Raw genomic sequence first — 24,698 nt, 5'->3', positions numbered from 1 at the left:
TGCTGTGCAAGCTGGGCTGCGGGAGAGACAGAGCCGAGCTGTTCTCCGTTGCTCTTTCCATGGGTGTTTCCACACCCTGTGGTGCCAAACCGCACCTCCCGGGCGAGTGCAGACAGTGAGCATCAGCAGAGGGTGGAGGCAGCCCAGCAAGGGGGGGCAGGACCTGCAGCGGCAGGGCAGCGTGCCCCTGGCCCTGCTGGGTAGGGGAACCCAGTGGGATGCAGCGTGGGCACTGCCTCTCCATCCCGGCTGCCAGCACCTACCAGGGGGACCAGGCGTGCCAGTAAGGGGGGGCCATGGCTCTGCTCTTTGGGTCTGCAAACCAGTCTGTGCATTCAGTCATTCCCATTCCACACCAGCTTAGGTTCGTAGTGAGCCACAGGAGACTATTCTGTTTCTACATGCCAGCTTATATTTCAGATCCCGCAGAAAATGAATACCTTCCCGTATTCCCACTTGCACCGCATGAGTAATTCTAGATCTGCATCATTTGGTGACTCAGTTTTCCATCTTTGAAGCAACAGCCACTTTGCAGTTTGATGTTTTGCTCTGGGGAGGAATCACTTGCTTCCAGCAGCACCATCCATACAGTACCAGCATCCGTCCTGCAACCATGCTGGTTACCAGACCCAAAGAAGAACCTGCAAATGATGGGGAAAGGGAGACGTGCCCAGTAAAGGGCGAGGGAGGCAGGCAGGCAGGAGAGCCTGAAGTGCTGGAAGGCAAGGGCCTAGTGAGAAAAAGTACCCTTCCCAAGTGGTCTACCTGAACCTAAAGGACTCCAGGTTTTGTACCGAAGTGGATTTGCCTGCCAGTGACACAGTATGAAGGCAATGGGGTGCACATGCGCTCGAATGCCTGCAGGCTCAGTCAGCAGCTCCTTGCATCTAATTTTTAAATGGCTGAGTTTAATCTGGACAAGACGATGGAGTCAAAACAAACATGGCCTGAGCAGGACCTGATGCCCTCAAGGCTGGTTGGCATGTGGACCCATCATGTCGCCCCCCCCCTCAGGAGGGTCACAGCGTTCATCCCGTGGGAGCACCCCCTGTGTCCAACAGCCCCCGAGCCCGGGTCTGTGGCTCCCCCTGCCCTGGCTGTAAGAAAAAGCTCCTCTTCTGCCCCCAGACTCAGGCCCAGGCTCCCTGTCCGTGGGCAAACAAGGCAGTGCAGCCTGATTCCACACAGCCGTTACCAGGACTAATACACCGTGACCGCCACGTTCGGCTTTTTCCGTAGCGTGCTAATGCAGGCAAGGACAGGCCAAATTGCAAAGGTTAACAACTGGTGGCCTCCCTTATCCTCAGTGCAAACGAGCGCTGCCTGAAGACCAGTGATACCCCATGAATATTCAAAGCACAGCTCCCAGCAGCTTCAGGGTCCTTTATTTTTGAGAGAGAGGAAAAAAAAGTTATTTGCAGAGTTGCTTTCCTAATATTTTGGCTGATCAGCTTAATTGTTTTTCTCCACAGCCCTTAATCGCGTCTGTTCCTGCAGCTATTACTCAGGTGTTACTTCCACAGATATTAATGTGTATTTTGTTTAAATACCAAGTGCCAATGTCAAGCCCTAAGCCCTGTGTTGCTTGAGGAGTGGGAGGAAACCCAGGCAGTGTCTCGCAGGTTGGCAAGGACTGGGATGCAGCCAGTGCATTAATCTAAACTAAGGAATGCTGGTTATGTTTTAACACTGTCCAAATATTAACACTGCCCAAAGGATGTGGAGGTGTTTTCGTGACGTATCAGCATCCAGAATGCCACCTTCCATCACCAGATGTGAGATCTCTAAGACACCTCTTCCAATGCAGAGCTTGGCCACAAACTATCCAAAAGGCTGGGACCAAGCAGAAAGAAAAGCCTGTTGGCCCTGGATGCCTTTATGAGACTGTGTCTTTCTGAGGGCTTCCATTGCGACTCATCTAAAACCACGGCCACGCCAGCATCCTCCGGCTCCAGGAGCAGGTGAGCTCATCCCCGGGACTGCGGCAGAGCTGCGCCGACCACGGGTCAGAGCCCCATATCTGTCCTTGCAGCAGCCTCCCACAATAATAATTTTTAAGAGCCACACTAGAAATATTTCCTGTTGTTCCTGGTTTGTTCTAGATGACGTTAGCATTTTTTGTAAGAAAAATCCTTACTGTTTTTAGGTTGAAAAATATGAATTTGTGACACTTAGAGACATTTACTCACTTTCCAGGGACTTTTCAAGGGAGATCAAGCACTCCAATGCCATGCCCTCATCTGTCCCACTCATGGCAGCAGCAGCCCAGGGGTTAAAGCCCCTGCTGCCTGGGTCTGGGTGGGATGCTAACCGAAGAGCTGAACGGCTTGCAGACAGCTGGGCTTGCTTGCTCCTGACACATGTCTGCATTATTAAATACAGCTGGGAGAAAAGCTGGTAGGGGGAATCCTAAGCTTGGATTCAGTTTTTGGAAGCACTGCTGTTCCCCACCTGCTCCCCTGCCAGGTTTCCAGCCACTGCTGTTCCTCACCCCTCCCAAGCCACAGAGGCCATCTGCTGCCTCCCCAAAAAGCACACGGGCAGGGGCTCCCCGCAGCAGCATCGCTGTGGTCCCACACGGATACGGGAGTTCCCCTACCCACAGACCTGCTTTTGGTCTCCTGGGGCGCCTGCTGCCTGCCCGGGTGCCAGCGAGCCGCCCAGGTGCCCTTGCGCTGGCGAGCCTGGCATCCCAGCCCCCTGCTCCAGGGAGCAGCCCCCGAGCGGTGCCACCCAGCCCGGACGCAGCCCCCGGCTGGCTGTGGTGCACAGCCCTGGGCTGAGGCTTTGTTTCAGTATGTCACGTTGGTTGAAGTAAAGGGATGCCGAGACCTCTCCCTGTCCCTTGCTCCTTGCCGTCCTGCTGCTGCAGCGCAGTGAGCAGCTGCCTGGGGAAATGCCAACGCACTTGATAAAGCTGGGTTATATCAGCAACTCGGCAAATCCCCAAGGCAAAGGCACCACTAAATACAAATAAAGAGGGAATATTCCAACGCCCAGGAAATCAGTGCCTGAGGAGAGGCCGCCTCAAGGAGTTCCAGGGTTTTGGAAGCTGCCCAAGCTCCAGCCTGGGTGACCGCGCTGCCTGGGCCTGGCACCCATGTTTGTTCTTCTCAGCATGCTAGGGACATGCTCATCGTCCTTCCAAAGAAGCGCCCTTTGATTTTTATTTTTTAGTACAAACAAACTGAAAAAGTTACAAATATCTTATCTTTAATGGTGGTTTTTTTTAACCCCAACAGGACAAAAGTTTAGAGAAATCAGATCCTGCTGTTCACAGATGAAAGCAACCAGCCGGGAAACGGCACCTTCCGCTTTGTTCCAAATGTACCAGAAGTTACTTGACCATCAGGCACAATATTTAAAGGATTAAAGCTCAACAAATGGTACGTGCTTTCAACTAGCTGTAGCAAATGCCACAGCACCGGCACACCAGCCGGCGGCATGCAAGCCCTGCTGGCTCTCACCCGCTCGCTCCTGTCCTCCAGTGTGGCAGCCGGCGATACTGACGCTGCCCTGCCCTGCTGCTTGGTGTTTGAAATGCCCAGCCCATAATATTGTGACAAAGACATTTGTTTAGGGTAGGAAGTAAGGCTGCTCCTAAAGAGGAACCTCCTTTTGGTATGTATGGAAATCAAGCCTGTGTCACAGGCAACACTCTTTCCCATCGGAAGGAGTAGGGTGCAGCATCGCTGGCCCCATGTTGTGTTGTTTTGCTTTGCTTTTTCCAGAAATCCTGCCCTTTTATCTTTCATACCCCGTGGGCAGTTTGAATGTAACTGATCTATCTGAGGCTGCAGCCTACTCTTAAATCTTCAATAGGAAACCTTTCTTTCCTTTTATATTGCTGTTTTTTTTCTTGGTCTGGCTTTAAACACCTCAGCAAGACATGGCATTTAGATTTTGCATCAGATTTCTGGTTGTCGTGTCCCAGTCAATACTCCTCTGTGTGACTGACGTCTATGCTTTGAAACAGCATGAAAGTACCCTTTGATTAAACTCACTGGGTCACGTTCCCCTGTGGAAACTTGCTGCAGCCAGCTGAGTAGCAGCAGGGAAAACCTGGCCCACTGTGCCAGGAGAGAAGAATTCTGGCATCAGGTTTTGGAGGCTGGATAACAGCCTGGAGAGAGTCAGGGCTGTTGGAAGCACAAGTCCTGGAGAGATAGGGATTGTAGTCCACAATCTTCATGGCAAAGCACAGAGGATTCAGGGAAGAATATCTATTTACAGCACCAGAAAATGTGCCCCAGGGTCTTTCACCAAAAGAAAGCCAGGACTGCACAAGGGTTTTCCTACAAATGCTGTTGCCTGGGGGAAGTCCTCTTTTTTCTTTTTTTTTTTCTTTTTAATCAGGACAAATTTTGCAGTAGCTCTTGCAAAACTCTGAGGCTGTTTCAACCAATTTTGATGAAAATGTTGTATCAGGATAAATGTGTCTTCCCTGAAGTAGCTGCTCTTTATGGGTTTTTAGTCACCAAAAGTGTGACTCAGAAAGGTGATGAAAGTGAGTATCGATCTATTCAGCCTCTTCCAAGGAGTAAGCTCTCCATCAGAACCAAGTTCTCAGATCACCTTTCGTTCTTGATTTCACTTAGCTTGAGAAAAAAATCCTGGCAGAGGTAAATCGGTTTAAATTAGATAGCACAGAAATGGATGGGTTCATGGATTTCAAATGTGGGATCAGGCCAGGGGTGGAGATGGCTGTCATGCGCCTTGTCCCCAGGTCCACAGTGCAGCCACTGCCCAGGGGACAGGGAGCTCGGGAGGCAGAGGGGCAGATCTCTGACTATGCATCTGGCCAGCAGGTTGACATTAAATACCTTGGACTGGTTTTGAACACCATCAGATTTTTAGCCCGTACCATCTGTTTCCAGCTAAGAAACAATGGGTTGGCAAAGCACCAGCCCCTCATGGCAGGGATCAAGGGATAAATCCGAAAACCCAAACCAGATGGGTTTGGTTGTAACAGGAAGCCCTTGCATCGCTTTGGGCCTCCAATAAAATATATTTTCAGGGGGCTGACTATGGCCTCAGGCAACAAGCCTCTTGGTATTAAATGCTAATTGCAGGCCCTAGGAGAGCCCACGCTTGCTCGCGCAGCCGCTCCCCTGGCACAAGGCAGAGTCTGCAGCAGCTGTGGAGGAACCAGCCCCTCGCTCGCGGTACGGGATTTCTCATCTTTTGTTGTTTTGGCTGCTTTTAGCAAAACTTCACGTGAGGTGGCTGCACATAGCTTTTCCTGGGGCTTCTGCCCGAGTCCCAGAGACCTCCAGCTCTACCGGCTCCTTTGGTGTCCCCAGCTGCCCCGCTCCAGGGCCGCCCCAGGTGCTGCAGGTGGCCTTGCCTCACCCCTGTGGTCTGGGGTCCCTGGTGGGTCCTGCAGGGGCATGGGAAGCCACCAGAGACTGGTTTGCCATCCACCTTGATGTCCGTGGTACAGGGGTGATGCTGGGAGGTCTCACCAGTGCCCTCTCACCTCCCCCTGCCCCTAACCGGAGGTTTAGGGCTGTGCTCGCTGTTTGCACATCAGCACTTTTTCCTGTAAGCCAGCACAGCCATGCTTCTGCTTTCCCTTGCGCGGCTGAAACACTGCTTAATTTAAGCCTTTCCCCTGCCTCATAGCTCACATCCATATTTGCATGCAAAGATAATTCTGAGTATACCTGCAGGGGCCACGCGTGCCCTCAGCAGATGAAAAGCGCTGGGTACCTGCACGACAGGAACGGGGAAAAGGAGAGGTGCTGTGCGTGGCGATCACAAAAAGCCCAGGAAGAGTCGGGGGGACAGTGGTGGAAAAGGAGAGCACAGCCAGCCCCAGCCCCTCTGTCCTGAGCTGGGGGGCTGCGTTTGGCCACAGTGGAGTTCTTGGGGCTGCCAAGGGCAGCACCCGCCAGGCCCCGGTGCCCAGCCCTGTCGCAGCCGGCAGGGCTCTGCCGTGCACTGAGCCGCTGGCTCTGCCCGCGCTGCCCGGGCACGGTACAAGCTCCCTGTTGGTGATCACCGCAAACCCAGCGCCGCTGCACAGCGCTGGGGATTGCTGCGGAGTTCATGGGTACCATCGAGGGGGTCCAGCCTGCGTTTCATCAGATGTTATTATGTGATGCAGTTTATCCCCAGAGCACCGCTCGGGCAGCACGGTGTGCAGCTGCTGCTCCTGCACGCTTTGCAAGGAACAGCCCCGCGACCGCCCAGCCGTTAATAGCAGTTCCAGAGCTCCAGGTAACTTCCAGCTGGATTTCAGCTTTCTCATTTTTAACTGCAATATTTAATGTCTGCTGAGCAAATATGTCAGTAAGAGTGATGAAAGAATTTTTATTCTGATTTACTGCATAAACCAGAATTTGCAGCCTGCCAAGGCCTGCTCCAGAGGCAGGTTCCTCATTTTGCACTAACTTTATAGGAGTGTTGCTACACCACATGCCTCCGAGGGTGAACACAGCCGAGCGTCTCCTTTGTTCTGTTTGCTTTAATGCAGAAAGGAGTTCTTTTCCTTAATGTGACTTAGAATAAAATAGAAAATTTCATTATTATTTCATACAGCTCGTAAATGTTTCCCTGGTAATGCCAGCAAGTGCAAGCCACAGCTGGGACAGCAGGGCGCTCTGGAAGGAGCTGAGGAAGGAGCAGCCTGGAGCAGAGGAGCCACCAAAGGGCCCGACGCAGCTGCTGCTGCTGCTGCATGCCTCCAATCCATCCTCCCCACGCTGCATGAGGCTGCAGAACCACTGCCAGCGCCTGCTGCAGAATGGGTGCTGCTGCCCACGCACCGGACACCGGACACCTGGGTGCTATTATTTTCCTGTGAACATAAACAAAAGGAAGCAAAGAAATGGGAGCCACAGCTGCTGGATCAAAGGTATGGTGCTCCCAGCACTTCAGATGCTGGTGCGTGCCCCCGGAGCCTCCCCAGATGGGCAGAAGCAGCACCCTGGGTGCTTCAGCCCCGCACAGTGCCTGCAGCAGCCCCTGCAGCATCCATCCCCTGCGCCCAGGAGCCACGGTCAGGCACTGGAGTGGGGTCTGCATCCCAGTCAGCACTGCCGCCAGGTTGTTCAGCTGGGAAAAAGCCAACAGAGAACTGGAAAAGAAGAGAACGAGCCGAAAAACCCTGTAAAAATAGCACCCTGACAGTAATCTACATATCCTGGCACTGCATTAACTGCAGCTGGATGCAAAATTCCAGTTAGTTTTGAAGTATCAAATATAAAGTGATGTGTGATCCCTACTCATAGCTCTCTGTGAGGAATCCCGATTCTGGCAAAACATATTTCAAACAGTTAAGAAAAAAATGAGGTTGAAACACTTCAATTAACTGCAACTATCATATTTTCTCAAATTTGTCTTGGAGCCTCCCTAGATTTTCCTCCTTAATCCCAAAATGAAATTCGATTTATTTCATATGTTCTTAGTGCCTGAACTAATTAATGTATTTTCTTGTCCTTAAAAACATACTCTTTTATGATAGCAAGCCCTGTAACTTATTCATAGTAATTTTGAACCCAGTAACTACACAAAATAAAGAGTTAGAAACATTTGTTTGTCTGGGAAAGCAAGGAGCTCTACAGACGATCACACAACCTCTTTTGAGCTGCTGCCCAATTGCTAATTACTTTTCTATTGCAAGGGCAGCCCTGAAGGAGCAAAAACAGCAGAGAGCAAAAGATAAAATCGCTTCTCTGCTAGGCTGTGCTTTGACAATGATAAGACTGTGCAAGCTCCCAGCTACAGCTCAGCCAAATAAACATGTCATCTGTCTGGGGAAATGGAGTAACGCGGCCAGCGGGGGAAAAAAAAAGAAAAAATAGGCCTCAGAATGCTGCATTTCAGTCAGTTACCGCATGTGTCTAATCAGTGTTTTCCTTGCACAATACTAAAGGTTTGGTCTTTCTGTTGCTCACCCCTGATTTAGTAGGCACGGTGGAGAAAGCCAGAAAGCCTGGTCACCTGGGTGCCTGCAGGGGATGCCTCTGCCCTCCCAGCCTAAGGGAGCCGGCTGGACAAGCCTCAGACCGCCAGCACTCCCCAGCAACTGCAAGCCTACAACTCATGTTTTGCTACAAGGTCTTGAACTGCACAGCAGTGGGGCTTGGTATGTGTGTTTCCTAGACAAAGACCAGAGTCCAGCACCCTGCTGCAACCCCCAGCACAGAGCCCTTTGCCCGAGCAGCCTGCTGCAGCGGCTCGAGCACCTGTGCTGCTGTCCCCTGCCTGCGCCCACATACTGCACAGGTGGCTGCCAAGTGTCCTCAGCATCGCCCCAGAGAGCCACCAGCCCAGGCGAGCTGCGGAACCCTCTGCAGAGCACGGCAGTTCTGGAGCAAGTTCCCGTGTGGAGGAGCTGCCCTGGCCATGTGCTGCTGCATGCTCTGCCTGGCTTTGAGCAGCCACCCACCAGCCCTGCCACCAGCCCCAGCGCACATTTGCCCTCCTGGGAAACGGAGGTGGCAGTAGATTTTCCTGCGCTGACCTTTGCATTCATTTGTAAGGTTTTTTTTCCTTCCCTTCCCACATGGGAGAGGTACTTCCTTCTTTTTCATAAAACAAGGCAAGCACAGCTAGCTAATGTCTTCACCATCCGAGCTGTTTCACGTCAAAAATAGATGCAAGAAGTCAACAGGACTCCAACACCCATGGAGTCACCAAAGGGACTGCCACAATTTTTGCTGCTGCTTCATGAGTATTGCCTCAAATATGTTTGGGGTTTTTGGTATTTTTGTTTTTCCACTTTTTAGGTTCTCATTATAAATATATTGTCAAAGCAGTTTACACTAGAAAACGTGCTTTATCTTTCTCATCTCCCTCATGCCCTGGTGCCAGGGGATGTGGATGGGTGCTCAGAGGAACATCCCCCACCACCTCCTGCATCAGCTTCTGCATCCCCACCTGAAACCTGACCCCAAGGCTGTCCTGCTTCCTTTGCCCTGGGATGCCTCCCCAAGCAGTTTCATCATCCACAAGGTACGTGGCACTGAAAAACTGGGTTTTTCTGAGGTGGGAGTGAAGGACCATCCATGAGGGGTGGGTACTGTGTGACCATGGCCCCAGCTGTCTGGTCCCAGGCAGTGGCAAAGGACATCCCAAACTGAACAGCCCTCGGCCATTTTATTGCAAGAAATACCAGCAGCATGAGCTGGCAAAACCACCTCTTGTAATAAGATGACTCAGATTAATTCTTAAATGTAGCAAAATAAATCTCTTTATCTCTTAGGAGTCATTAATATGTGAGTTTTGTTTTGTTTGGGTTTATGCAATCAGGAAATATCCCTAACCCTGTAATATCCTACTTCATCTGATTTTTCAAAATTAATCTTCTTTTGTTTCTAATTAGCTCTTGGCACAGTTTTTTTTATAGTGGGGTTTCAGCCAAAAGAAGATTTATAGGGTTGGGCTGTGAATTTCTGACATGGCAAGAGGAAAGTTCCAGAGCAAGGAAATAAAGCCAGTTGTCCCAAGGTGTCCCAGGGAAATAAAGCCATTTCTCCCATGCCGTCCAGGTTGTGCCATGTGGCACTGGGTCTGCCAGGTGGCAAAGCTGGGAGCACCAGCACGGAGAACAGCCCCACTGTTTGCAAACATGTGACAGCAGCACTTTGGTAGCAGTTTCTTAGCTTGTCCCATGGGACAACACCTCTTTCCCTGGGGTAAATAATTAAGATACTGGTCTCATCGTCACAGTTTGGCAGGAGTGGCATTCCCCTTCCAGCCGGAGCTGCTGGGCCAGAACAACCCGCTGCTGAGCGGTCACAGGCTGCAGTGCTTTGTGAGTGGGACAGCGACAGAAACCCCAGGGGGTGACGTTCTGGTGAGGCTGGAAATGCTCCGAGCCGTTCATGCGGGTTATTCGGTAAGCAGTGGCGTTTGGGGGCACAGGGGTCAGGGCAGAAACTGTCACCTGAGCTGCAGCTCTGCCAGGGGGAGCAGCACTCAGTGGCACCCGTGTCGCTGCCGTGCTCTGTAACACCGTGCGAGATGGAGATCTGTAAGGGGGGGCTCAGCGGGTGCCTTGGGGGTAGATTTTCACTTGGCCACCCCCAGGTGCCGGGGCAGAATCCGGCAGATGCCAGCAGCAGAGCCCCGGCGCATCCCAGGCTCTGAGCTGTGGAGGAAGGTTTAAAGCCTCATTCAAACACAGACTCCGCAGCTGCTTGGGCTGCCTTCGGGGCTCACAGCCATGCCATCCCCAGGTCCCTGGTGGGAGGGGACACCGGCCCCGCGCCCCCCACCTCCCCCTGGCACAGCAGCTCCCCTCTCCGCTGCACAGGGGATGGCTGGGGCAATAGCTGAATCGGCTGCTTGCTGGGTGATGGCACCAGAATCGTGGGGAGGAAAAGGCCAAATAAGGCAGCATTTTAGTGAAAATGTGGCCTAAAATGGGAGCTTGACTGATGATTAGCAAGCACAACAGCCAGATATGTTATTACCATGTTGAGAGCATGACAGCCCTCACAGCCTCAGAAACTGGAAAAAAATGTCCAGGACCCAGTGAGATGAGAGAAAAAGCAGCTTAATTCGGAGTGGGTTTCTCCACAAAAGCAGGCTGTGTCAGGAGGTCAGTATGTGAGGAATCTTGGTGCTAAGACAGATGGACAGATCAATGCAGGGGAAAATTTTTTTCCTGGGAAGATACTGTTTTTTCAAGGGTTTCTTGAGTATGCTTTTGGCTTTTCGATGTAAAGCAATGAAGCTGCTCTAGCAGATAGAAGAAATGTTATTTTAAAGGTGCTAGAAGCAAAAGCACAAGGAGGAAGCTAAACTGAGATGAGGAAGGGGGAAAGAGGAGCACACAGCTCCTTCCCCTAGACCGCATGGTGCTGCCTGCAGCTCCCAGGGATGGAGAGTACCTGGTAGGCTTTGGTGCAAGAACTTCATCCCTCCTGGCATAGAGGAATTCAGATTATCCCAGTCTGCTCAGGGCCCTGAGACAGGATGGAGCTGCGGAGGGGGGCTGCAGGGGAGAGTCCACGTATGGTGCCCAGCCAAACCCACTGGGAATCCATCCCCCTCCTGTTTTATGCAGTGCTGCACTGCCCTGCCACCAAGAGCAGGAGAGGATGAGCTGAAAACATGGTCGCTGCAACCAGTTTATCATATTTATTAGATGAAATTGCATTTAGAGGCTGTTGTGTCAAAAGACTGAACTTGACTGAACTTGTTTTGTAAACCTGCAGGGGGCAGGGGGGCGGTGGGAGACCTTGGACTCACCTGCAGCATTTTTGCTGCTTTGGTCGCAGATGAGCCCTCCGCCAGGTTCCTCAGACACATGCTGCAGTGACTGAAGTAACAGTGAGTTCAAGCAACCCTAGAGCTGTGCTCAGGCTGCAGCCTGCCTTTGTTACCCCAGGCAGCTGCACAGGCACACAGGGCAGGTGTGCTCAGGAGCACGCTGGATGAATTCCTGGGCAGCAAGCCCATAAAGACAAATTAAGGAACTAGCCAAAGCCCCTGAGCATCCCTCGTTATGGTGTGGGGGAACATGAGGGGAGGAGATGGCAGAAAATGGCCACCCTTGGGCACTGGTCCTAAACAGCATCTCTGATGGTCCAGCCAGTCCAGGGGGCCTCTGCTCCCACCTAGCAGGGACTTACAAAGCTTTGCTTTTTTTAAAGCACAGGACAAGGGTTTCAGCATCATCAAGTTTCTTTCCTCGTTCCCATGCAGTGCTGATAATAAACACAGTAGTGCAGTTATTAATAACAGTAATGACCAGCCCTCCCTGCTGGTGAAGACATTTGAGCACAGGCTGGCAGGCGGAACGAGCGTAGAACTCTGCTTCCCTTCACTCCAGCAGACGCAAGCCATCGCCCCAGGAATTTTATAGTTTCCTGTGAAAGAGGTCCTGCTCATTCATCAGGCATTGAAAAGTGTGGCTTGAGAGCCAAGAATGTATTTATTTTTGATCTAAAAATAGTTAAAATTCTATTAATAAAATGCCAGGAATGGCAGGACTGCCACCCCGAGTCTGTCACAGGGGGGAGGTGGCACCTGGCTTTAGGTGTCGGTCCCCTGTGCCCACATGTGCCTTCATCCAGGGTGCTCACCCTGTTGCCTGGGCAACACTTCAGCACTGGGACAGAAGCCCAGCAAGTGGGTGCAGGAGGGGCTAATGGTCCCAGTGCCCCCCTCCCGTGCCCCCCTCCAGCAAGTGACCCTCGCCCCTCGTCCCGCTGGGACTGGGACAGGGCTGGAGCAGGAATATGGCAGACAGAGGATGTCTGAGCAGTCGTCCCTCTGCCCATCAGCTGCCACGGCAGCGTCCGGGCACTGTTTGGCCCCTTCCACCCTGGTGGCAGCAGCAGAGAGGATGAAGTTTGTCTCATGCTTCAAGAATGACTCGATGAGAGCAAAGTGGGGGTTGTATTTGTTTTTGAACAACCACTAGCAACTGCTCAGTCAAGAAGGAATCTGGTCCAATGACTATTTAGGCTGTTTGGATTGCTTCTAAAGCTTATCCAAACTGCCTGGTCCCTTTCTGTTGGTGGCTCAGCAGAAAACCACCTACCTTTCTTTCTTCTTTGCCCTGATGGTGTTAGGTGGTCTTTTCAACTGGCACGGTACCCTCTGACAGCCTCAGGTCCAGCGGGAACGGGCCTGCCTGTGGGATAGCTGCCGGCTGCATTTTCCTGCTGGCTAGGTTGCTGTAGGACAGGGCAGCTCCCCGGGGAGTCCCAGCCCTGGGTCCCACAGCACCCCGGGGCTGAGCACCCCTGCACCTCCCTTCTCCCCTGCCGGCCATTTCCATGTGCTCTGTGCTGTAGTTCTTCTTCTCAACCATTTGCTTTCTGCAGGTGCACCAGGTCATACCCATTCCTACGCCGATGCGCAGCAGTTTTGGTTTCCCTGCAGGTTCTGCTGCTCAGCCACAAGTGAAGGGGCTCTGGGGGTGCAGGAGCAGTGCTGGGGGAGCTGCAGCTCAGCTCTCACCCAGGTTTAACCCTTCCAACAAGATAAACCCAAGCCCTGGCTTGGCCGCAGAGACTGCAATGAAGCTCCTGCACACAAGCCACGTGAGCTTCGCGTGACCATGGCCAATGGTACCTGGGGTCCTGCAGCTCTTTCCAGAGGACCCCAGCACCAATGCCAGCACCCACTTCCCAGCACTGCGTGGGCCACCCAGTACGATTAGCAGCAGGATCAGCTCCTCAGGTATTTTCCAGCCTTACACAGGCCAGGGACTAGTTTAACACAAGTAAGGCCAGACTAAAAATGCATTAGATGCATCTGCCAAAAACAATCTGTCACTTCCAGGCATTCTGCACCATGACTGACGCAGGGGCACATCCCTCTGTTCCAGGACAGCAGCTGCTGCCTGTGTCTCTCTCCCCACAGCAAAATCAGGAAAGCTCATCCTCTCTGCTTACACATTAGCAGAAATCGCATGTTTTTTTCATTATAGAAATAACATTTAAAACCACTTTCTTTACAAAGTAATTTTCAGCTCGCTTGTTTAAAATCCATTGGCTGCTAAACATCTTTCCCCAGCCATTTTTTTCCTTACTCTCACCCCTTATAATGCCCATTCAAGCCAGCATATGGGTCTTTACCTTTTAAAAATTCCCCAACCCCTCGAGGGGTGTTTCTGCCATGATTTGGCTGTGACAGCCTGCTCACTCAGCTCACACTCTCACCACAGACAAGAGCATCAGGCTGCAGACAAACACATCCCCATGGATGCAGCAGTCTGCTGAGGGCAGCCAGTACCACCCATGCAAAACCCCGTCATTAGCCCCCAAAGAGCACAAGAACTATGTAAAAAAAAAAAAAAAAAAATCACAGGAGAGGGGAGTTGTTAGGTTTGTTTTTAAATATGACTGTTGACATCTTTCTGTTTGCCTGCACATTTCTGAACTTTTGAGGGTCTGTTTGCTTCAGCTTCTCAAGCTCTACACTACAAACACAAGTGTTTGCACTTAAATCAAATTAGCCTTAAACCCAAAGTGAGCCAAGGTTCTCCTGCATTCTTTTCTGAGATAAATGTTGCAAGATCGGTGATAAAAAAGAAAAAAGAGGAAGATGTGGCAGAACTGCCTCCTGCAGGTACTGGAGCCAATGCCCCTTGTCTGGATGAGGCCCAGGAGTGGGTGCTGTCCCCAGGGGTACAGCTCATTCCCCCCCAGCCCACGCACACAGGGGTGACTCCCTGTCCTCCCCCTCACACCCTCCTGCTTTCCCCATCCCTGTGGCTGCCAAGACATCGCCCGCAGCGCCTACCACTGCAGCCTTTTATTCTGAGACACTAACTGTGTATTGGTACAACCACTCCTCAGACGTCATTCCTGGGTATTTTAATATTAAATCCTTTAAAGTTAGGTTTGTTAATTGGATAGATTTTGAAATATATCATTATAGATTATGTAGTAATTTGGGAAAACTGACAAATAAAATGAGGAAAGGAAGGCAGCAGTCATAAGCTGCATAGCTGGACTGAAAATGTCTCTGTCAATATGCATCACCCTAATGATGCAGCACTGCAACGAGAAAGGAAAACATCTACAGGGGGGAATATTTACCCAAATCCTGAACTCAGCGGGATACCTGGAGCTGGCCCCGGCTCAGAGACACAAGTGGTCTCGAGGGAGGGATGTCATGGCTTGCTTCCCCTTCTCCATTTTGTTTGCAGTGCTCCGCTGCAGATGCAAGCATACCTGGAGCAGTGGGAAAGGTCCTGGAGCATCCCTGTGGGTGCAGGGTCGCTGGGTGATCGCTGCCATAACGTGCTTTTCTGCCAGCACCAACTGTCAGACGATGGCGCAGCCACAGCAGCACCTCTCGGGGTAGTCCAGCACGTACACCTTGTTTTCCAGCCCATAGATGTAGCAGAGGTAAGGCTTCCCTGAGTACTGGTAGTGGACTTCTGTGATGGGGGTTAGCTCAATAGTTTGACGCCAGAAAAGGAAAGGAAAAGCTCAAATGAAACCTGCAGCTCAGAGCAGGTGCTGTGTCTTGCTTTAGACCAACATGTGCAGAGAGGAAAAAAGCCCCAGCTTTAGCCACAAGCCTCACAGGTCTGAAAGAGTTCCTGCTTTGTGAAGGGGGGAATGAAATCTGATGGGGATCCACCAGCCCATCACTACAGCCATCAGAAATTCCCCCAGCTGCAGCTAGCATGTTCCAGCCCTCGCACACTAGACCATTTTTACTGCATTTATACTTATTTAAGCTAATTCCTTAAACCCTGTAAGCCCTTGTTTCCAGTCCTTGGTGTGTTAGCATCTGCCCCCATCCCACTGGTGTGAACGCCGCAGGGGTCTGGGTGCACACCAGCACACACAGGCATTGGTGCTGAACTGTGGACACACGTCACCTCTGTCCCTTGGAAGCAGGAAGGGACATCAGTGATGGGCTGCACTGTGCTGTGTTACTGCAGCAGGAATTGCTGCAGATTTAACCCCTGCTGCTCTGCTGCCTTCGCTGACTGAGGGGGAAGGACACTGCTTTCATCTCCAATTACCTGGTAATTATCACTCACGGCTGAATTACAGGAGGCAGGCTGGCACCAGTGACGGGTGGCACCTGACCTCCTTGTGGAGGGCCCTGCTTTGCTCCTTGCTTATCTTTGCGGAACAAGCTGAGCAATTCCTGCCTCTCCCCAACACCAGCGAAACCCAAGCTTTGGTGAGTTTGCCACCTGAGATCAGCCAGGACTGCCACCAGCTCCAACCCAGTGACACACGCCAGCCCTGTGGGATGAGAGTGGGAGGGCACCGCGCCAGGGCAGCCCTGCACGGAGCCAAGGGGCGGGCACCCACCCTGGCTCTCACCTCCTGCTGCCATTACGGGGGCAGAGGCTCAGTTTTAAAGAAAGCTCCATGAGCCCAGCAAAGCCTGCCGGGATCCAGCCCCCATAACCCAGGGGTTATCAATGGTCCTGACATTGCCTCTGACACATGGCCAGCATCGCAAGAAGCCAGAATAGCATCAGCCAAGCAACAAAGAAGAGATTTCCCTCCCTGGCTTTCTCCAAAAGATGCTGATTATTAAGTGGAAGAACTTCAGCCAACGACAAGCAGAGTGGATGAAAAATTCAATGGTGGGGAAAGCGCCGGCAAAAGGCAGCCCGGATCGGCATAAATACTACGTGGTGCCGGCAATTTGGCAGGGCAGGAGGTTTTCGGCACCTGCTTTCCTATACAGCTAGAGGATGCTTTGGCTGCTGTGCAGCAATCTAGTGAACAAACTGCCTCTGATGCCAAGAAGTGGAAATTATAGGCTGGAATTAAGTTGGAGGACAGTATTTGCCAAAGAGCTGGTTTTGACAGACTGCATGGAAAAATCAAACCATTTCCCTTTAAGTTTATTTTGGTCTTTGAGTTTACTTGCATTTTTAACATGAAACCTTCTCTTTCCTGTGGGTGAAAAGACAGTATGTTCTAGCTAAACGTTCACATTTGCAATCACATTTATAATAGCAACAGAGATTGCAACACTCTAGTGAGAATCAGATGGAGTGGAATCCTAATGTTTATTCAAAATTAGCTTCTAAGATAAAAATAGTGGTAATAGATAATGTTTGCCATGGCTTTGAAAAGGTAAAAGGAGCAATAATAACCACAGTTGCCTACATCTTTCAAAACATTTCTAAAAAATTATTTCCCTGGTATTTCACTTGATAATTAAGATTTCTGTGATAATTAGAATTTCTTTTTCATTTGCTAAAGATCACCTCTAAATAAAAAGTTATATTGGTTGCTATTCTTGACATCTGATTGTGTCTAACCAAGCTAACTAATCAATCGTTAGCTGACCCCCCCAGCGCAGGGGTGCGCAGCAGGCAGCAGGGACATGGGGGTGGCCCCGCTCCGAGCTCCCCTTTACCTGCCGGCAGATGCCAGAGGACATGGAAAAGGCTGCACTGTGCTCTGCGATGGCTCACTGCGAGGCCAGGGAGATCTTGGGTTCAGGAAAGTCGATGGTGGGGTACACCTGCAAGAAATAAACCCAGCTGCTCAAAAGAGACTCTATTTGTCTGGCACAAATATATTCATTCCACCTGTTACCAGCACACACAAGGAAAGACCTGCGCATATAATGGAAATATGCAGAACAAATGCTGAGCTCAAAGTCCCAAAGACGTCCATCCCACCCAGCAAAATGTAGAAGTGTCCAAAACGGGGACCATGCCTCTCCAGGCGGAGGCTAGTGCTGCCCGGCACAGCGCGGGGGGAGGCTGCCGTTCCTGGGCTGGTTAAAAACTGGCACCAGGTGACTCTGTGCCCCAATAAGATTCACTGTCACCATCCTTCAGCAGCACAGCACTGTTAAATCTGAAAGGTCTTTTAAACCTCTCTGTTTCCCCCAGCATGTGGACAATTTACAGAAGAAATACTGAGCTTGTGGGCAAAGCAGAACTGGTCATGAATGCAGCTACTTCTCACATAGCCAGGAGTGATAGCTGTTTATGTGAGAAGCCCACTGATTTTAATGCATTTGTTGGAGAGTGACTCAGATGCTAAAGCATCATTCAAATCCCAACGGAATTCTGCAACACCAGATGCAGAATCTTCACTACAGGTGCATGACACTGAGTAATAGCTCTCTGGGGGAGAGCTGGTCTGTTCTTGCGTGGTGCCATCTCCCAGTCCTGGTACATGGCTGAAGTTTCTACAGGTTACTTCAAAACAACTAATAAGTAATAAAAAGGTACAGTTGAATCCTCACTCAGTTGCAATAAGAAAAAAACCCAACCAACCTCAAGCTGAAGACTGGGCAGAACTGAAATGACACTGGTTGTGGGAGAGCACTGTGCTTCAGCCATTTTCAGACTGTTTTGCCCAGACTTTTGCAGGCACCCAGAGGTCCTGGTGCCACACCATCAGACTGCACAGGTCACCTGCAGGTACCCCTGCTCTGGCCAAAGCATCTCTGTTCCAGCCTGAGAGCTCCCTGACCCCAGTGCCCTCACAGGGAGGAGCACAGACACCATCTCCCAGTGGCTGCAGATGAAAAAAGACCCACTTTTGCTGGATTCCATAATCCCATTGCTCCCTAAGTTTCTCCTGACTGTAGAAATGGGAGAAGCTGTGTCCCACAAATGTGAACTGGGAACTTCACATTCCCCCTTTTTTACAGCTGTGCAGGGGGGATCCCCTCCAGCCCCAAGAGCCACACTCACCACCACATTTTCATCTTTAGATATATTCTCTCCACTGACTTTACTGAGCAGCTCCCCTGGGAAGTTCAGATGATGCTCAGAAACAAATTCAAATATGTTGTTCTTCCTGCAAGAGAGAGGGAAAGCAACTGAACGATCTGAGGCTGGTTGTAGGGCACTGAGCTATTTCCAGGCTCTTTCTAAATGATCAAGTAATAATAGAATCATAGAATCATTTATGCTGGAAAAAAACCTTTAAGATCAACTCCAGCTGTTAACCCAGCACTGCCAAGGCCACCACTAACTCATGTCCTTAAGCACTGCATCTATGTGTCTTTTAAATACCCCCAGGGACGGTGATGCCACTGCTTCCCTGGGCAGCCTGTGCCCGTGCTTGACAACCCTCTCAGTGAAGAAATTCTTCCTAATATCCAGTCTGCACCTCCCTTGGTGCAACTTGAGGCTTGGGTGCTCCCTGATTTCCGAGGACAGTAATCATGCCTGCCTAGCCTTTGTGCACTCCCACATTAGTTTCTTAATAACTTTGTATATGCAACAACCATGGATGACTCTTGCATCCTGAAACCAGACCACCATGGTGATCACCTTGCCTTATGGCTTTCAGAGCCCCCTACAACTATTAAGTCCTTGCAGCAGGAGAAGTCTCACGTTCCCTTTCCAAAGCCACAGCTCCTATTTCAGTGACCCGTTTTGCTCTATTACCTGGGGGACATGGACCTTGTTAGTGCCTGATGATGGTCTCCAAAGGAGCTGCCGGTCTGGCAGAGCTGTGCTTGTCCGGGGCAGCACAGCCCTGGGGCTGGGGCCCCCCAGCAGTCCCACCAGTGTAATTGGCATGGCTGGGGCCATTTCCAACCTCTCAGTGTGGAAGGAGACAGTGTTTTCAAAGATTTCACACAGGGTAATCGAAGACATTTTGTACAAAAATGGGAAAGTGCTCAGGAAGCACCCAGCAGGGCAGGTAGTGGCTTTTTCCTAAACCTCACAAGTTAAGACCTTTTTCATCCCCATCTGTTCTCTCTGGCACTAGAGCTCCCAAATGGGAAGCCCCTTATCAGCACAGCCAGCAGCCTTAGACCATCGCTGAAGCCCCAGCCAGGAGCCCAGCCACTGCCCCATGTCACCCCGGCGGCCAGGGGCTTCGGGCTGGGGCTGCGCCAGCATGTACCAGGCAGGGGCTCAGCCTCTCCATCTCCACTCCTGACTTGGGTGACCTTGGACCATCCTTTACCTCTATGAGCTTCAGCTCCCACCACACCCCATGGACAAGCGTGCCTTACTAAGGACTGAAGCTGCCCCCTCCAAGCCCCTGTTTCTGCCTGAGAAAAAGCAACAAATACTCTCCCAGCTTTGCTCCCGAGCCTTGCAGTAAAACCAGGAACAGAAGCTCTGAACTTTACCCGTGCTGCTTACCAGGTTATCACCAGCTGCTTGAAATGTTGTAGCTTCTTCCCTCCCTGACAGGTTGTACAGGTCTTGCTGCCCTAGCCAGAACAGGTATTGCACCTTTGCATGCAACAAGGGATCTAAAACAAGATTTTAAACACTGCCCACTTCCAGGGGCCTGCAGACCTGAGGGTGGGATTTGTTTCAGACTGTTTGTGTAGATCGGCTGGGTCAGCAGCTACAGGAGTCAATGACAGCAAATGCACCACACATACATTTTCCCCCGGGTCTGTGACTCAAGGGATATAACATATTTGCCGGGGAAAACAAATGACTAATGCCAGCTTCAAAACTATTTGTAAATGTGGAATTAGTCAAAGAATGTATTTGTACATCTAATTAAGGATAATCACAATTTCCCCACACAACGGTAGGAAGGCGAGTGTCACTTTGAAGATGCTGCTGCCTGTGCTTCTAGCAGATGCAGGAGGCATATGCTTATGCATGGAGCATTTTGATTGCATCAATGCAACACAGATTAGCAGCAGTTAACAACTGATTCATTAAGGCTCTTCAAGACATCATTAGCCCCAGTGGATTCATGCTTTAAAATGACTGCCATGATTATGCACAATACCATCTCTGTTATTTTAAACTTAATGGAGCCACATAAACAGAACAGTTTTAGAACAGTACCTTCTTTTTTTGTCACTTAAAGATTATTTTTAAGCCTGTTAAGTTTGATGTTTGGAAAAAACCGAGGTGGTAATAATTGTCCAGGCTGGGCTGCCAAACCCCACCCGGGCACTGCGGAACTGGACCTCAGAGCAATCCTGAAACTTGCTGCTGTCATCGCAGGCTGGCTCATTCCAGCCCCGCCACCCTGCCCCAGGCTCTGAGCCCAGCAGAGCCCACCGAGACCTGGGATGGACGGTTGAGCATGGACCTGGAGAGACTCGAAGCCTCCTTCCTGCTGCAGCTGCTGAAGGTCCAAGAAACTCTGCTTTCACCAGAAAACCCAAAGCTTTCTCCAGTTTCCCAGAGAAGCTGGGAAATGCAACAGTCTTGTAACAGAAAGGTGAAAGAGATGGAAGAAAGCCAAGCCAAAAAATTATTTTATTTGTGGGGTTTTTTTTTTCCCATTTCTATTCTATTTTCCATTTCCAAATGCTTAAGAGCTTCTTTCACAAGTCTGGGATACCAACCTGGGTTCTGAATGCTGAGGTGGGCCACACAGAATGAGCGATATATGTTACAAATGAAAGTTCATTTAAAAATCAGAGTGGGGAAAAGGCTATTTCTGACCATTTTTCCTGGACAATAAAGCTACTGCTGTACTGCTTTATCTGTTGGGTGATCTTCATGGTACAAAATAAAAAAAGCACACAGGCATGTAAAAGCATGCCCCAGCTCGGCACCGTACCCTCTGCCAGAAGCAAGTCAAGTAATTTTGGCTTAGACATACTGGATGAAGGGCTTTTTCTTCCCCTACCAACCTTCCAGTATTTTCCTCCTACCAGCAGACCATCAGCTGACAAGCTCCACCAGGCCAGCAGGACTGGGATGACTGGTTTCTACTAACCACTCTGTTGTGTGGGTGCATGTGGGCTAAGGGAAGCAATAGGCTCCGAGCAGAGCCACACCAAGTGATGTGCAGAGGAGCCCACCGTACCTTCTGCGACCTGTACCTGAACAAAGCTGGCATCTCTTTTGCTGCTTTAGCCTCCATCAGGATCCCTTGCACGTTACACACCTCATCTACAAATACACAAAGAATTAAAATAGATGGTGACTGCTAGAATAAAAGCATGTCAGGTTTATAAATCAAAACCTTTGATGCATGTTATCAAAATAATTGCTAACTGAGGCTTGCAGAGAAAGGCATATGCCAATTACGTACATTGCCAGTGAAGAGTGTACAAAATAGCTTATAAATTGTGACCCAGGATTAATTAGGTGTTCTGGTCAAACAGTGATGCAAACTAGACACACGATCTAGGTAGAAATGCCTTTTTTCTTGCGTGTGTGTTTTTCCAATGTAATTTATTCTTGCAGTTAGTACTATACATTTATTTAAGCATTCATATTTAATCAGATTAACTTCAATTAAGCAACAAATTTGTGCAATAACAATACATCTTTTGGCTGTCTGGGAATATCTGTGCAGAAGAACAAATAAAGACAGGAGGCCAGATTTACAGCTGCACTCACATCCCTGGGTTAAGCCTCCTCTCCCTCTCAGAGACCCCAAACACAGAACTGAGCATATCTGAAAGACAGCAATAGTTTGCCATAATTCATGCCTAAGATCTGACCTCATTTCAACAGCGCAGAAATTTTTCCTTTTCCTCTCACCACCATAACACATAGGCTATCGATTGAGGACAGGGTAAGACACCTTTTCAACCTGGGCAGGATTTCGACAACCCCATCCAGCATCTCTGCAGGACCTGGGAACATCAGCTGGAAGCTGGACTGAACATGAGTGCGTTTGGGATACAGGGTGGCAAAGGCGCAATAAAACAGAACTCACTCTCAGACATCCAGCCCTCGTGATAAGTACAGTGATAAGATGATAGTGTGCGCTGTAGTTTTGCAAATGGACCGCAGGTTAGAGGAACAGGAACCGCAGGCTGCTGGTGGGAAGTTTCCCAGCTCCTTACCCAACCTGCCCCATGGTACACCCCGCACTTGGACCGGCTGTGACCATGGCATCTGTGACAGTCCTGAAATCAGAAGATTATTCCTGCACACAGCTGCCCAGGGATTTCTGATATCTTGTATTATGCACATGCACTCTTCCTTCATCTAAATTCAGTTATACAGTTCTGGTGCTAACAGGACAGGATCCAACACCATAAAATTGTGGTCTACAACCATTAAAGGAGTCATAAGTAATAATTATTTAACAAAGGCAAATGTCTATGCAGTGCTGGCAAAAGAAAGTAATTTTTTTTCTTTATTCATCATTTCACTTAAAAAGTAAAATAAATTGACCAGCTATAGAGCTAGACAAAAGCTAAATGGGAACTGTCATGCAAACAAATGTTCTGCTAACATTGAAAAAAAAAGAATTAACAAAAGAGGAAAGACTATCCAGTGCTCTTTCTTGAAACGGCTGCAGCAAGGTTGGTCCTTAAACTTCTAGAGGAAGAAAACACCAGGAAGAAGGGGTCTCTGATATTTCTCTTAGCATTTAATAAAGAACAACCCAAGAAAGTGAGAACTGCCGTGAGGTGCCCATCCCCATCCCAAGGAGCTGAGGGTACCGAGGAAGGGACCCTGCCCCACCTGGGGGCTGCCCCCTGAGCCATGACAAGCCCATGGGCCAGGGAAAGGGGTCGCACGAGCAGGCAGCGGCGAGGGAGGACTCACCCTGACCAGTGCTGAGCGGGACACCCGGCAGTGCCGTGTCTGGCCCTGGAAGAGCTGGGAGGGGCCGACCTCCATGTCCCAGGGGTCCAGGGGGGCATCTCTGGGGGGTCCAGCAGCTCCATGCTCTACAGGAGGAGATGGTGTCTTACCCACCTTGCTGGCAGTGGTGTTTGGATGCTGGCCGGCTCCTGGTGCTGCTGGGGACCAGCTGATGTTGCTCCCCATCACCACACAGGCATCGCACCAGGGACTGACACGACGTGGTCCATGCCACCCTTGAAGGTACCCAACAACCCTCCTGCCACCATGGCACAGCCCCTGTCTCCCCCCACTATGGGCACCGGGAGTCAGCTGTCACCCAAAAACCAGAAGCAGGGGTCCCCCGCGCTCCTCAGCAGGTCAATAAAGAGCCCCACTGCACACAGGTGCTCATCTCGAATCTTGGCCAGCATCAAGTATCCACGGCCCCCAGCAGGAAACTGCTGCTGCAGAGGCAGGGAACTAACAGCCTCTGCTCCCAGGGCATGCCACAAAACCTCCCCCAACACGAGGAAAACAAACTAAGTTTGTCAAGGAAAGAAGTTTGCTGCAGCTTCACGGGCCCTGCAGAGTCCCAATGGCCACAAGGGATCAGATAAACCTGACGCACATTGAACGCACATTGGCAGGAGCCACACCAGCCCTGGACAGTGAGCACTGCCACAGCTCCAAGGTGTGGGGCACACCCCACGAGAGCTATTCCAGTGGGATTCAGGGAATCACTTACTGGTGAAGGGCTCAAACACCCACTCACTTAACCTTGCTCCAGTCGATACTAGAAGAGAAAAATCATGCACTTGCCACAAAGACACCTTGCACAAAGCCCCCATTTAAATTTGAACTGCAACTTGCTAATAATGGGCCTTGGGAGCATTCCCAGGCTCTTCTGTCTCCAAGTACAGTTTGCATAAGAAAAACTGGCTGGCACTTTCACAGCAAAAGGTAGTTTTGCCATTATTTAGAGAATCCTGTTGCTTATTTTTTAGGAAAGACCCAGATAACATTTGTGAGTAATCTGAATAATTGCAGAAGTGGAACAAATGCTACTGTAAAGGAGCACCTGCCCCCCAGCGCCTATCAAAGAGCACTCCCAGCACCCTGCTCCTCAGCATCCTTGCATTATCCCCTCCGAGAAGCCCCAGGGAGGGAGCAGGGGCACAGCAGCAAACCCTGAGATGGCTGCCCTGGCAGGACCCCTCCCAAAGCCTAGCACAGAACCCTCCAGTTTGGTTTTTTGGGTGCTCCCCAACAGGCAGTGATTCCCGGAACCGGGACTGGCTCAGGAGCCAGCTACTAACCACAGCAAGCAGCAAATGTGCAACACCTATTTTCAGTAAGAGGAGTGACAATAGGGAATCAAAGCCCACAAATTTTCTGTGAAATTAAACATTACCAAAGTAGATTCACAGCCTGGGGAGATGAATGGCATTACAGGTCACCCTGTGCTTGCCTGAGCCCAAAATACCAAGTTGCAGGGCAGGTTCCTGCGGTTTGGGTAAGGAAAGGGCTCTTTTGCCAAAGTCAGGCTGTCAGAGGCAGCTTCCAGGGGCTCTGCAGTAGAGGAGGATGGACGCTCCAGCTATAAAAGCCTGTAGTCAGCTCTTAGGTGGGCTTTCCTTGGAAAACACTTGTATGTCTGCAATAAAGTCGGATGAAAGCCATTTAATGTAATGAACGGGTGGTTCTTCATGGCCCAATGTCACTATGTAATTGGAAATTATCCCAGCCTCTCAGAAGAGGTGCCCAAGGCGCCAGGTTGGAGGGTACTCACCAGGTACGTGCCCAG

General features: G+C 50.5%; 1 protein-coding gene and 1 long non-coding RNA gene across 2 annotated transcripts; one reads left to right on the top strand and one right to left on the bottom strand.

Moving 5' to 3' along the window:
* The first annotated feature begins 1,486 nt into the window (after positions 1 to 1,486).
* Positions 1,487 to 12,100, top strand: LOC114012907 (uncharacterized). The gene is made up of 3 exons (XR_003555670.2): positions 1,487 to 1,961; positions 3,243 to 3,386; positions 6,544 to 12,100. It is a non-coding gene; the product is annotated as an uncharacterized LOC114012907 (long non-coding RNA).
* A 4,343-nt stretch (positions 12,101 to 16,443) lies between these two features.
* On the bottom strand, positions 16,444 to 22,438 carry SSUH2 (ssu-2 homolog). Its single transcript, XM_027790657.2, has 4 exons — positions 22,032 to 22,438; positions 21,187 to 21,256; positions 18,113 to 18,218; positions 16,444 to 16,923 (listed from the first exon to the last, which is right to left on the bottom strand). Exons 1-4 carry the CDS (start codon positions 22,039 to 22,041, stop codon positions 16,870 to 16,872), a joined length of 240 nt encoding a protein of 79 aa, XP_027646458.2. The 5' UTR covers positions 22,042 to 22,438; the 3' UTR covers positions 16,444 to 16,869.
* Between the last annotated feature and the right edge of the window lie 2,260 nt (positions 22,439 to 24,698).

Source organism: Falco peregrinus, chromosome 5 (assembly GCF_023634155.1).
Source record: "Falco peregrinus isolate bFalPer1 chromosome 5, bFalPer1.pri, whole genome shotgun sequence".
Taxonomy (NCBI): Eukaryota; Metazoa; Chordata; class Aves; order Falconiformes; family Falconidae; genus Falco; species Falco peregrinus.
This window is presented reverse-complemented; position numbering and strand designations above follow the sequence as displayed.

Coding starts and splice junctions, on each gene's coding strand:
- SSUH2 (XM_027790657.2), bottom strand. Junction 18,219..21,186: donor GAGATGCCAGCTTTGTTCAG/GTACAGGTCGCA, acceptor TCTCTCTTGCAG/GAAGAACAACATATTTGAAT. Junction 16,924..18,112: donor CTAAAGATGAAAATGTGGTG/GTGAGTGTGGCT, acceptor TATTTCTTGCAG/GTGTACCCCACCATCGACTT.